Raw genomic sequence first — 12,828 nt, forward strand, 5'->3', positions numbered from 1 at the left:
CCGAAAGAGACGAAGATGCTCTTGGAGCAGTTGCGGAGCGCAGTTGGGGGTCTGGGACCGACGAGGCAGGGGTGGCGCGACGCGCTGGAGACGTTGGGCCGTGGGCCGGAGTAAAAGTGCCAGGCATCAAGGATGCGAACGCGTTTGTGAGCTCGTGGAGCTGCAGAACGCAGAGGTGAGGTCTAGTGACCTCCGTCGTCTTGACAAGACGTGACCTCGCTGAGGAAAGTTCGAGAGCGGTATGTTCTCATCTTAGTGAGGGAGAGTGTAACGGGGTTACATGGTGTGGAGCACACAGGGGTACGAAGTACCCGGAGAGTTAACAAACTCTCAGTACATAAGTTGGAGAGTTAACAAGGTCTCTCAGTACGTTGGCTGAAAGCCACACGTTATGCATTTGATTAGGTTTAACTATGCTAGATAGTTAAAGAAATACATTTACCCCTAGGCGGCTTGGCCGCAATAATAGTAAATAAAACACTTCTGGTTTTGAAGCATAAAAGTTAAGGTGTTAACTTTGAGCCCTGGTCTTGGGCTGTAAGTGTCCTTTGGATAAGGAACTTAGTATTAGTGACTCTTTGAGTCGAACGTCTTCCTCTGACGCTAAAGCTACGGCAGCCCCGCTGCAATCCACCTCCCCTAATCGAAACTGTGCGAGCATTCTTTTCGTCGATGATGCCGTCAATTAAAAAAGTGCAGTGCTCTCATCCAGATTAACCCGAAGTGACGGAGATTTCCTCTGCAAAGTTCCCCCAGGCTCAATTCTCTCGTTCGCTCCTTCTACAAACTCTCGCCTTGTTTTTTTGCAAGTGGCCACTCAAGTTTTGGCCAACGTGCGTCCTACGTCGAATACTTCATCATTGCAGGCGAAAAACGCATATATTCAACTCCACATAGCCGATCGCTTTCCTTTACGAAAGTTGCGATCCATTGAAAGGGCTTTAGCCATCACTTGGTTTGAGAAGACTACAATTTCCGCGCTTCGGCGCTCTAGAATCTGGCGATCAAGGTTTTCTTCCAACTGAGGTGCTGCGCAGGGTCTGCCCCGGCTTAGAGATCTTGCACGCGGATTTCTTTTCACAGCAGCCTCTAACCCAGTCTTCTTCCTTTTCCATATCCGAGCTTGGTACAGTGCCACTTGGTTTTGCCGCGCTGTGCCCTTGATAGTGTCTCGTTCAGCTTCGAAAACGATCAACAGCCTATCCTACACGGTGAGTCTGGTGTCTTTCATCGGCATAATTGTCGTCCTGCAATACTTCAAGCCATTTCAGAAGTGCTTGCAAGATCCTCTCGATGATATCAGCCAATCGCTGAGTAGCCAGTCAACTTTGGCTTCATCGGTAAGCATCTACGAACTCGGTAGATCGATTTGTACCTTTTCAGACCTCGATTTAATAAAACGACCTCTATTTATAATAAATTGTGAGCAAAAGCCTTGAAATGCACAATAAATGAGAAATTATAAGTAGAAGTACATGTATAATTAGCGAAGAGGTTCCGCAGCAGCTCACGCACCGCGACGGTGACGAAGTATAGTGCCCTAAGTCGGGCTGTGGTCGTCGCAGCAGGTGAGCTCGCTGATAAATTACCGTTGTGAGCTTCTAAGAAAAACATTCTTTTCGATGATAGATAATGGCAGCCTCGCTCAAATCATATACATAAATCTGCCTGAATAAGGAGCGCCTGGTATAAATTAAGAAAGAGCTCGCTAAAAACAGACTATGATATCGGATCATGTGCATGTATTGAATTAAGTTAGGATAAATTGAAGATTTAACTTTTGAGTGAGACCAGAGTGATTCCAGCAGTGTTAAATCGTGGAAGCGCTAGCTTTAGACCATGCAGCCTCGCATCAGAGCAGTGCAGTTAGCTGGTCGACGTTGTACGGCTTGTCGAGGCCTTCGCCTAGGCGATCCAATGCGAACATCATTTTTTGCGATAAGATGTCCTGCATATCAAATATTGATTCACGTCAATTTCTCTTAGCGGTTAATGCTAATGATTCCCTCAACACGGACGTTGCTTAGAGAGAGACCAACCTCTGCGCCTTCTTGCGTACAGCTTTTTTCCACAGGCCATCCGCGCAGCACAGCACTTAATTTGAGTAAACGGTATATTGTCCTTTTGCCAGGGGCCGTTGGAAGCCCAAACTCTTCAACCGCCCACTCAGCTAGCTCATTTAAGGTGAGCGAGCAGCCTTCTCGAGGATGGCTACCTTTTCGGACTAGGTGAGGCGGAGACGATTGGCGGACATGGGGGTACTGAGGACGCAGTCGCATAGTGAGCATGTAGGAAAGAAGTTCGGCTCGTAGGGCTTGAAGCGAAGGAGGTTTACCTACTGCGCGCCATTTTTTTAAATTGAAAACAAAGTCAGTGCCTGGATTGTTTTGTCAGTACCTTGCCCATCACTATCCCATCTCCCTAAAATCTTTCCCAACTATAAAATTTGCGAGGTTATTAGTTGAAACCCCGTTCCTTATTCAGGCAGATTTCTGTATCGTTCTTAACAAATTTAAGAGGTGTAGGAGCTTAACTATGATAACGTATTTACTACAGTTTATTATTTTTTAAACAGATTTATAGATACCGGTATCGCTAAATCCAAAAGGTGCACCAGCACAAATTTCAACTTCGGTACATGCAGTGCATGATGCACCCCCATAAAATAAACCTTTAAGATTTCGCTGTAAGTTATCGATCGAACATCTTTTGGAGAAGATGCAACTGGTCGCTTGATTTTAATTTGGCACTGCTCGCTATCTGTTGTCTTTTGTGTGTTGCAGCAACGCATCCAGTACTGACGCCTGAGCATTCAGCTCAGTGACGTGAAGTGATCTCAAGCGACGAAGTTCTTGTTTCAATTGTTGTAGCTCGTCTTCAAGCAGAGGACATTCACTACAGGGTGAGGGTGGGGGGTCTTTAATGGAAGCGTGAACATGGTCACAACTCTCATTCACCTGGTTCTCTTGTTCTTCTTCGTCGCTACTGTAAGTTACTTGTAGCAGCATCTCAACAGGAATCTGATTTCTAAGTCGATGACGACGAGTTTCCCCAATAGCAGAACGTGCCATGCTACGCTTCTTCACATCCTGAAGAGAGCGTAGTCTAGTCTTACAGACGGCTAAATCGTTGCGAAGCGTGGCTTCAGTACGGTGTGCCTTGCGCAGTAGAGCCTCGAGAGTTCGTACTTCGTTTGTTCGACGTTGAGCCGTGTCATTAGCAGATGAGAGTTCGTGCTTGCATTGCTTCAACCTTGCTTCCAACTTAGCTGTCGTGGCTTCTGCCATTCGTCGCTTCTTACCAGCTTTCTCCGCTCTGTCCTTCGCCTCACGGAACTCTTTTCTCTCTGCAGTTTCGAACTGAGTTTCTAACTTGTTTTTATCGTGTTCAAAACGCTGTAAAGCAGCTGTCAACCGGTTCTTCCAAGCAAGTTTTTCGTGGGCGTACGTGGTCTTGAGTTCGTTCATGTCGGTCTCAATTCGAATCGCCTTCTCGGTCTGTTGCTGCAATGCTGCAGTCTTCCGCTTCAAGTGTTGCTGACACTCTCGTAGCTGTTGTGTCAGCTTGTTGTTCTGCGTCTCGAGAGAATGAGTTCGAGTCTGGAGGACATGAGACCGTGCCTTCAGCTGTGATAATACCAACTGGGTCTGTACAGAGTGTGCCTGTGTTTCATCTACTTGCGATGTCTCTAGTAAAAGTTCAGCTTGTAATTTCGGTAGCTTCGTAGCATAAATTTCGTTCTCAGTCTTTAGTTTCATCATTTCAGCATTTGATCGCTGCAGATTTGCAGTCGCTAACGAGAGTTGAGTCTTTAAACGAGTATTCCGTTCCGATAGTTTCTTGTTGTCGCTCTCAACCAGCGACAATTTAAGTTTGAACGTGCGTGTTGCGTTTACTAATTCGCTCTTAGCTGCTTCGAGTCGTGCTTGGAGAGAGGCAATACGCGAAGCAATAGTCTTATCCCGGTTACTATCGGTTCTTCGTCTCCGAATTGTATCGTTTGATATTGGCTCTACTTGACCTATTTCATTGGGTGTTGAGGGTGTGTTGCTTTCGTATACCACAGGAAATAAGGTTTCAACGGTATACACTGATTGCTTTGGAGCGTTCGTGATAGGAGTAGAGTATGTCGGGTTGGTGTCAGCTTGTTGCAGACTTCTACGCTCATTTGCATCTTCATCCAGTAAGGTTTTTGTGTGGTTTAGTTCTTCAATTATTTCTTCAGAGACAGCAATTAAGGGCACCGAGTCGTCATGTTTAAAATGCACTGCTTTGTGCTCACTTGCGTCTTGTGTCGTGTTCGTAATTTCCAATGAAGTGGCCATTTTTGTGTTGTCGGAAGGAGTAAAATCATCATCCAGACGGTCGATTTGAGCAGTATCGTGCTCGTTGTCGAGCTTTTCATGCCCAAACGTCTTGTAATCTGCATCGACCTGTTGATGATCGTTTATCTTTGGACTTTCACAGTGCGTTACTGTGGCCGGAAGCTGATCATCTCCGCTTCTACCAGCATCCTTTTCGGTTGATAGCTCATCGCTCAATCGGTTTGTTTGACAAGGTTCCAATTCCGCTTGGCCTATATCACCATAGTCATCTCTTGCTGAATTATCTTCGTGGTCGAGCTCGTGCCCTTCTTCACGTTTTGCTGGACTTAATGCGTCACGAACGTTAAACTCACCAACACTTCGATCTCCAGCGCAGTCAGTATTTTTGGGTAGTTCTCCGTCGTCAAGAGGTAGCGAAGGTAAGGCGAGTGAGGTGTCAACTTTACTGACTTGATCATCCGAGTCACTTTCGAACAGGTCGGCACCGTCATCGTCGCTCAACTCGCTCATCTCACCGAATGCACTATGGCTACCTGGGTGTGTGTGATGTGCATATCAATAGACAAGCATCGACCGTAACGACAACGACACATCGTCTCATACGTATTTCAACACTGCACGGGTTCAAACTTAACAACTTAACTGCAGCTCAATTATAGCGTCAAACCTTGATTCCAAGTCGTAATTACTACGTTACAGACCCAGTACAGCCCGTATTGACTCCAGTGCTTCCACTGGATCGCACACCTTCGTTGCGTTTAAGTCGCTAGAAGCCACAGCCACGATAGCTCGGTCTTCTAAATTGCCGAGAAAACACAAAGCCTGTCCAAAAACAACAGAATTCAGAAAACATACACGTGATAGCACTTGAGAAGGGGATACGTTACCTGAGCATATTGCTTCCACCCCGGCAGTTTGATGAATTCCCACAACTTTGGGTCCATCTCACCATAGTCATCTACACCAGTAGATTTACGCTCAGCAACCCACGGACAGAAGTGTCGGTGCTGGGACAGTAGATCAACTGACTGCACTGCGTCAGTCTTCATACGCTTTGCAGGGGGTTCACTCTCTTCACCATCATTCTTCTTGGTCGGGATAGCTTGCCACCTTCGATTGCAGGATCCGCACCACAGCATTTCCTCGTCTTTATCATCAAATTGCCATCCACACACGACCAGGAATGCAGCGTTAACAAGCACTTCAGAGCTCACGGAGGCGTCTCTGAGCAGTGGACTCTTCGCTAATAGCTTCGATGCAAACGTCGTAGTATTCTGAAAATCTGCAGCATCCTCAGAGTCATCTGCTTCTTTTAATATCTTGGCTGCGACTGCATCCATGACTTTAATACTTTTCATTCGCTCATCTTTCTTGTGCATTTGCGTCACCAATTCCTCTAGTCGAACCATAAACGTCTCGTATACTTGGCGTTTACTCGCGATAGGAAGCTGTACGAACCTCGGTTAGTAAACAAAAAAACTTGCATGCTTAATTGTAACTTCCTCACCGTCGTGAATGCTTCTGGGGATGGATTTCCACGCCATGGACACAGCTCAGTGTGCCCAGTTATCAACTGTTCAGCAAATATATGAGCCACTTTAAGTGCACCTGCCGTACTCAGCTTATCGTTGATCTTGAAGCACAAAAACTGCTTGCAACTGCACCAAACAGCGTCAGTATCAACAGTTCGTCATCGTATCGTTTTTATTCTCTCGTACCAGTTGCAATGCAGTTGATCTGGAGCTGAGTTCATCCATCCATGACGAGCACACTCGAATGCACTGATAACGTCTGGTTTGGCGAACCAGGAGGCGATGGAGAAGCTGCTGACTCGTGCTAGGAAGTCCTCGTGCTCCCAGGGACGACATTGGACATTACAGGCAGGTTTCTTGGGGTGTTTAGCAAGAATTTCTGACACAGATGCAAATAGCAGAGGGTCCTCTCTCACACGCGAATCTATCGGCGCCGTGGCGTCGTCCCAGGACGCCAGCAGCGTCTCCATCTGCGTCCCCAGCGTCGCCATTGTGCGAAGATAAACTGACGACTACATAATCTACACATCGGTAACCTATTATAAGGACTATAAAATCATTATTAGAGGGTTTTAAGTGGAGTCCCTTGCCACTTACAAAAAGCAAGACAAGTAGAGATGGCGGACGAAGCGGTGGACGTGAACAAGCTGGAGGCTGAGGCGGCGAGTCTTGTGGGCGAATCGGAGGCTTCCAAGACGGATGGAGAGACCGCTGCTGCTCCCGAGGAGTCTACCGAGGCGGTAGATGCCGAGATCGAGGACATGAAGCGTCGTGTGAAGGAGATGGAGGAGGAAGCCGCCAAGTTGAGCGAGATGCAGTCCGAGGTGGAGTCCCAGATGGGCAAGAACACAGCTTCAACGCTTAACGAGATGAACGGTGGAGCTGCTGGGGCGGCAGCCAACGCACAGCCGGCACAGATGGACGACACGTCCATTTACATCGGCCAGGTAGACTACGGTAGCACACCCGAGGAGCTCCAGGCTCTCTTCCAGTCATGCGGCACCATTAACCGCGTGACGATCCTATGCGATAAGTTCACGGGCCAACCCAAGGGCTACGCATACATCGAGTTTGCCTCACATGACGCCGTGGAGAGCGCGCTCTTGCTGAACGACACCATGTTCCGTGGCCGACAGCTTAAGGTCACGCCCAAGCGACAGAACGTGCGTGGATTCAACATGTCCCGTGGAGGCCGCGGAGGTCGTGGCCGAGGACGGGGACGAGGACGTGGCCGTGGCCCACCCCGTGGAGGATTCCGTGGAGGTCGTGGACGCGGCTTCCACCCGTACTACTAGGTTGGTAGGTCATAATGATGCTGATGAACAACGAGCTCATGAATCTTGAGAAAAGAGGGAGAAGAGGGAGAAGAGAAGAAAAGAAAAGAAAAATCCCCCCATGAAAAAAGTAAAAAAAAAAGTAAAAAAGAAATCCCCTCCTTAGGATATGTCCAAAAGAACAAGAGAGCAAACCGCTACGCATGATCATCAGCAATGTAGATTAGATAGACTTGGTGAATGATGCAGTGTTGATATGTTCGATATTTAATGAAGGTAACAGACACTTGGTATTTAGAACTTAACGCAACACTTTCTTGTTGCGCTTAGCAGGAAGACCAGGATGGCTACTCGAGCTGCGTCTCTTAGCTGTGCGAGGAGCCTTTTCCGAGTGCTTTGACGTCTTGCCTACAACCACATCACCACGTTATAAGCAGAGCTTAACCAAAAACACAGTAGAAAAACGCACCTGTAAGCGTATAGTTCGCCGCTGAAGTACCGGAGTTGCTACCGTCAGCCAGCGCAGCATCACCTGGTCGTTCTGCATATAATACATTTACGTTAGCATAAGTACGTCATGAGAGCACACAGCGTGGACGAAATTCTTACCAGACATAGTGACGGCGGTTGTGATCGGCTTGTACTCTTGTCCAGTGAGCGCGTGGTAGCGATCCCGTAGAGCTTGAGCTTCGTTCTGTTTACTCTTCAGATGCTTCCGCAGTGATAGTAATCCCACAGCATCTTGACGTAGCTTGTCAAAGGTTTCGCACACTGGTTTCGTAGGCATTGGACGCGCAGGCACACCCATCTCATCTAACAGAAGCTGCAGCTTCTTCAGTAGCTTGGCACTCAGTGCGTGTTTCTGTTGAGGTAGGGCCAGCAACGAGCTCCGTAGAATGACACCAGTCGGGAGTGTGCGCTTGATCTCGTATGGCACATCAGCCAGCTCCTTCTTCTTCTTGAGATCAGCTCTGACCGCCACCTTCTTAAGTTGCTGCTCCACACCACGTAGCTCATCATTAAGACGACGAATCTCATTCTCCTCCTCGACTGTGCGAGAGAAGGCAAGATCCAGTTGTTTCTTGCGTTGTTTCTCATAATCAATGTTGAATTTGTAGTGCTCTGACGTTGACGACGTTGGCGTCGCGGGAGTTGGCGTAGACGTATGCTCAGCAACTGCAACTGGAGTGGATACTGCGGTTGCTGCAGGAGAGACAGCTGGTGTAGCAGCAGAAACCTTTCTTTCCAGCTCCTTCTTGTCTCGGTATTCAGCTATCAATCGCGTCGCTTCGTAGTAGCAGTACTTGATATCTTCGACAGATCTAGGGGAGCCTTTGGCAACTGGGTTGGAATTGTACTTGTCCGAGATCACGACCCACCTGTACAGTACACAGGCATGATTGTCTCTATTACATACAAGTTTAAATAATATGGATAGAGGTTTTATAGCTTACCGCAGATCGAAGCGTTGGCAGAGTTTCAGCAGCAGATCCATCTCCTCTTTACTCCACTTCATCATTGGGTCTTGGTGATGTGCTAGCACTGCCTCGTATTCCTTATTAGAGCAGCTGGTTGTCTCGCTCTTGACGTTGAACCGGGCGAAAACGTAGTCGGGCTGTTCCAGGTGGGCTTTTCCCCAGTGACTAAGCGTCAGACCTTCCTCCCCGTTCTCACCCGCCAACGCTGCACGCGCCGGGTTTCGGAAGGACTTGCGGATCCACTTGACAGCTGGTGACTTCTTACGCTCTTGCCACTTTTGTTTCAAGCTAGTTTTGCCAAAACCCTGATACAGAGCGTGACTGGCGCGGTGACTACTCTCAAGTAGCTCGAGCACCTCGCGCTGCATGCCAGTGAGCTTCTTCTGCTTGCTGCTGCTGCCACTCGCCTTCCCGCGTACCGAAGGCGACGCGCCCGATGGCTTAAGCTGGCCCAGATCACCCGCTGCAGCCCCATTGGCGCCCGTCTTAGGCCCCGCAAGCCCCAGGATCTGTGCGACGTCGCTCATATTGACCGTGGGTTCCTGCAAATTGCCAATTTGCTCAGAAAAAGTATGATGTAAACGGTAGTAATTTCTGCTACTACGGTTTAATAGGACTAGGAATTAATACATGAAGTGTTTTTATAGTGTTAAAGAGTTTGACGGTCAAATGCATCGTGCGTGCTGCGGCCGACGTGCCGCTGTGTCACCGCCAGCGACACTGGCCTACAGCCTATACACCGTAGTGGTATTATCTTATGCTTTTACAGTTTATGCAGAAAATGACTTGCCTTACTAGATCCTTCTGTCCTATCTCCATTATTGCAACATTGAATTGGAACAGTGTTCTCCTGCTATAGTGGCCACTTCCTCTGCTCTAGTTTCTTGTCGATTCTTGTGACGCCGAAGCTTGCACGTTTTGTGCTGCCTGATTCGCCTTGCTGACCTCCGCTGCCACATATTCGCCTTCAGAAATCTGCCAGCGTTGCATCGTGTCCTTGAAGATATACACGCCTGTTACGGCACCCAAGACGACCGCGAGACCAACGTCCATAAGAGGAGTCGCGCGTTTCACACGCGGGCGTAGCGTTCTGCCATCCTTATTCTTGCCGAACAGCGACACCATTGTCCGCACTTGCTTTACTTTGAGTGGCTGACGCGGTCAATATTCACTTAAGTGCGAACATACAATCATTCCTTCCTTGATGTTCTGGAAGGATCCAAATAAGAAATCGTGGTAAGCACATATTGAAACGGACCCAAATTTGGCGTTGGCAGAGTAGCATATTCAGCTCTATCACATTGCGTCCATGGCGCATTGACTATGCCGTTTTCAATACCGGCGGAGTTTTCTTCCGTTCTCGAAGGCAACTTCGGTCTTCATCGAGACGTCTCCGATAAGATTGGAAAGGTCCACAAGAAAAAGGTCCGGCCCGCATTATCCAACATAATTGGTAAATCCGAAAACAAATGACCTATCAAAAAGCGGAAGGGTTTTGCTCTTGTTATAATTCGTGAGCCTCTTAAATCAAATACATCTGTTTAAAACACTGAAAACAGCATGTTCTAGATTACAGACTGCGACAGTAATTTAGGACACTAAAGCTCAAGTACGTATGGCCCAGCGAGTGGCTGACGAGGCTCTTTGCTTCAATTGCAAATTTGCGCATTTCCCCACATCTCCAGATCCCAGCCCCTCACACAAGAATGCTGCGTCTAGCCGTCCGCAACCCCGCTCCTGCCGCTGCCAAGCGCATGTTCTCGGCCGCCGCCGGCTCGGAGGTCATCGGTATTGACCTGGGTACGACCAACTCGTGCGTGGCTGTCATGGAGGGCAAGACCGCGCGTGTGATTGAGAACTCGGAGGGTGCTCGCACGACGCCCTCAGTTGTGGCCATCCTGGACAACGACGAGCGTCTTGTCGGCATGCCTGCCAAGCGTCAGGCTGTGACTAACCCGGAGAACACGTTCTACGCCGTGAAGCGTCTGATTGGCCGTAAGTTCGAGGACAAGGAGACCCAGGAGGTGTCCAAGGTCGTGTCATACAAGATTGTCAAGGGCAACAACGGCAAGGACGCTTGGGTTGAGGCTAAGGGCCAGAAGTACTCGCCCTCGCAGATCGGATCCATGGTTCTGACTAAGATGAAGGAGACTGCCGATGGTTTCTTGGGTAAGCCTATCACTCAGGCCGTTGTGACGGTCCCTGCCTACTTCAACGACTCGCAGCGTCAGGCCACCAAGGATGCCGGTAAGATTGCCGGTCTGGACGTGCTTCGTATTATCAACGAGCCCACGGCTGCTGCTCTGGCTTACGGTATGGACAAGGCCGACGGTAAGGTCATTGCTGTCTTCGACTTGGGTGGCGGTACCTTCGATGTGTCGATCCTGGAGATCTCTGGCGGTGTGTTTGAGGTCAAGTCGACCAACGGTGACACTCTTCTAGGCGGTGAGGACTTCGATGAGGAGCTGCTGCGCTACCTTGTGAACGAGTTCAAGAAGGAGACGAGCATCGACCTGTCGGGAGACAACCTGGCTATGCAGCGTCTCCGTGAAGCTGCTGAGAAGGCCAAGCGTGAGCTGGATGGTCTGGCCCAGACGGACATCAGTCTGCCTTTCATCACGGCCGACGCTACAGGCCCTAAGCACTTAAACATGAAGATCACACGTGCCACATTCGAGAAGCTGGTGGGCAAGCTCATCGAGCGTACTATGGGTCCTTGCAAGAAGTGCGTCAAGGACGCTGGTCTGGACAAGAGCGAAATCAACGAGGTCATTCTGGTCGGCGGTATGTCGCGTATGCCCAAGGTGCAGACGACGGTGGAGGAGTTCTTCGGTAAGAAGCCCTCGAAGGGTGTGAACCCGGATGAAGTCGTGGCTATGGGCGCTGCTATCCAGGGTGGTGTGTTGCGTGGTGACGTCAAGGACATTTTGCTGCTGGATGTGACTCCTCTGTCTCTGGGTATTGAGACTCTGGGTGGTGTGTTCACGAAGCTGATTCCGCGTAACACGACCATCCCGACCAAGAAGTCGCAGGTGTTCTCGACTGCGGCGGACTCGCAGACTCAGGTGGGCATCAAGGTGCTGCAGGGCGAACGTGAGATGGCTGCGGACAACAAGCTGCTCGGTAACTTCGATCTGGTGGGTATCCCGCCTGCCCCTCGTGGTGTGCCTCAGATCGAGGTGAGCTTCGACATTGACGCCAACGGAATCGTGAACGTCGGTGCTCGTGACAAGGCCACGGGCAAGGAGCAGAACATTGTGATCCAGTCCAGTGGCGGTCTGTCCGAGGCGGAGATCGAGAAGATGGTTGCTGACGCCGAGGCCAACGCTGCTGCTGACCAGCAGCGTAAGGAGCTGATTGAGGCCAAGAACGATGCTGACTCGACGTTGTACTCGACCGAAAAGACACTGAAGGAGCACGAAGACAAGATCGACGCGGAGACTCTCGAGCAGGTCAAGACTGCTCTCACTGACCTGCGAACCAAGTCGGAGGGCGACAACACGGAGGAGATCAAGGCTGCTCTTGAGGAAGTACAGAAGCTGTCGATGAAGATCGGTGAGGCCGTCTACAAGTCGCAGCAGGGTGAGAGTGCGGCCAGTGATGACAACAAGGACGAGAACGTGCACGACGCCGAGTTCAAGGACAAGAAGGACTAAGTCTGGTAGCCGAGCGACCTGTTTAGACGACGTTTGCCTTTTCGTATTTTGCTGCTTTCGTTGTCGGGGTTTCTCTTATTAGATGGACACATGTAGGAACGACGCCGACAAGTAATTTACTGTTTGCAATGAGATAATCCAAAGACGAAAGCATTTGGGTGTTGTGTGTTGATACTGCGGACGTCTTGATGTCCTCGATCGGTTTATTTACACGCTCTCGCCTTTGTTTTTGGCTGCTGCTTCCCCTGTCGCAGGCTCCAGGTTCTTGTCGCTGCCATCTTCAGTTGTCTGGTTCAAGAAATGTAGGGTGTCAGTCTGCCCCCTTGTTGTGTCGTATTTGTTGATGATGTTACCTGTTCCATGAGGTCTGCAATGGATTTCTCCAAGTCGTCGATACGCGAACCCATTTCATCGAGTGGATTTCCAACAGTAGCAAAAACGCACAATGAATAGTCAAGGAAAACCCAAATACGAAGACTCTTATCTCTATCCTGACGGGCATATTTAAAAATGAATTTCGTGAAAAGGATATTTCTTCCGATGATAGCGTCCGACATCTGCGC

At 49.4% G+C, this 12,828-nt stretch overlaps 5 protein-coding genes across 5 annotated transcripts; 2 read left to right on the forward strand and 3 right to left on the reverse strand.

Annotated features, from left to right (window-relative positions):
• Positions 1-2,756: 2,756 nt before the first annotated feature.
• On the reverse strand, positions 2,757-3,761 carry PITG_15782 (uncharacterized protein; the record flags this gene model as incomplete). Its single annotated transcript, XM_002897993.1, has 1 exon — positions 2,757-3,761. One exon carries the CDS (start codon positions 3,759-3,761, stop codon positions 2,757-2,759), a length of 1,005 nt encoding a protein of 334 aa, XP_002898039.1.
• Positions 3,762-4,969: 1,208 nt separating this feature from the next.
• PITG_15783 (uncharacterized protein) lies at positions 4,970-6,348 on the reverse strand (the record flags this gene model as incomplete). The annotated part of the gene is made up of 5 exons (XM_002897994.1): positions 4,970-5,147; positions 5,213-5,773; positions 5,833-5,983; positions 6,044-6,171; positions 6,244-6,348. 5 exons carry the CDS (start codon positions 6,346-6,348, stop codon positions 5,019-5,021), a joined length of 1,074 nt encoding a protein of 357 aa, XP_002898040.1.
• Positions 6,349-6,465: 117 nt separating this feature from the next.
• Positions 6,466-7,206, forward strand: PITG_15784 (polyadenylate-binding protein 2; the record flags this gene model as incomplete). Its single annotated transcript, XM_002897995.1, has 1 exon — positions 6,466-7,206. One exon carries the CDS (start codon positions 6,475-6,477, stop codon positions 7,150-7,152), a length of 678 nt encoding a protein of 225 aa, XP_002898041.1.
• Positions 7,207-7,432: 226 nt separating this feature from the next.
• Positions 7,433-9,164, reverse strand: PITG_15785 (uncharacterized protein; the record flags this gene model as incomplete). The annotated part of the gene is made up of 5 exons (XM_002897996.1): positions 7,433-7,539; positions 7,601-7,672; positions 7,741-8,299; positions 8,369-8,510; positions 8,586-9,164. The coding sequence occupies 5 exons, from the start codon at positions 9,134-9,136 to the stop codon at positions 7,433-7,435; spliced, it is 1,431 nt and encodes a 476-aa protein (XP_002898042.1).
• A 1,199-nt stretch (positions 9,165-10,363) lies between these two features.
• On the forward strand, positions 10,364-12,265 carry PITG_15786 (heat shock 70 kDa protein, mitochondrial precursor; the record flags this gene model as incomplete). The annotated part of the gene is made up of 1 exon (XM_002897997.1): positions 10,364-12,265. One exon carries the CDS (start codon positions 10,364-10,366, stop codon positions 12,263-12,265), a length of 1,902 nt encoding a protein of 633 aa, XP_002898043.1.
• Between the last annotated feature and the right edge of the window lie 563 nt (positions 12,266-12,828).

This window comes from Phytophthora infestans, genomic scaffold (assembly GCF_000142945.1).
Source record: "Phytophthora infestans T30-4 supercont1.40 genomic scaffold, whole genome shotgun sequence".
In the NCBI taxonomy this organism is placed as follows: domain Eukaryota; phylum Oomycota; class Peronosporomycetes; order Peronosporales; family Peronosporaceae; genus Phytophthora; species Phytophthora infestans.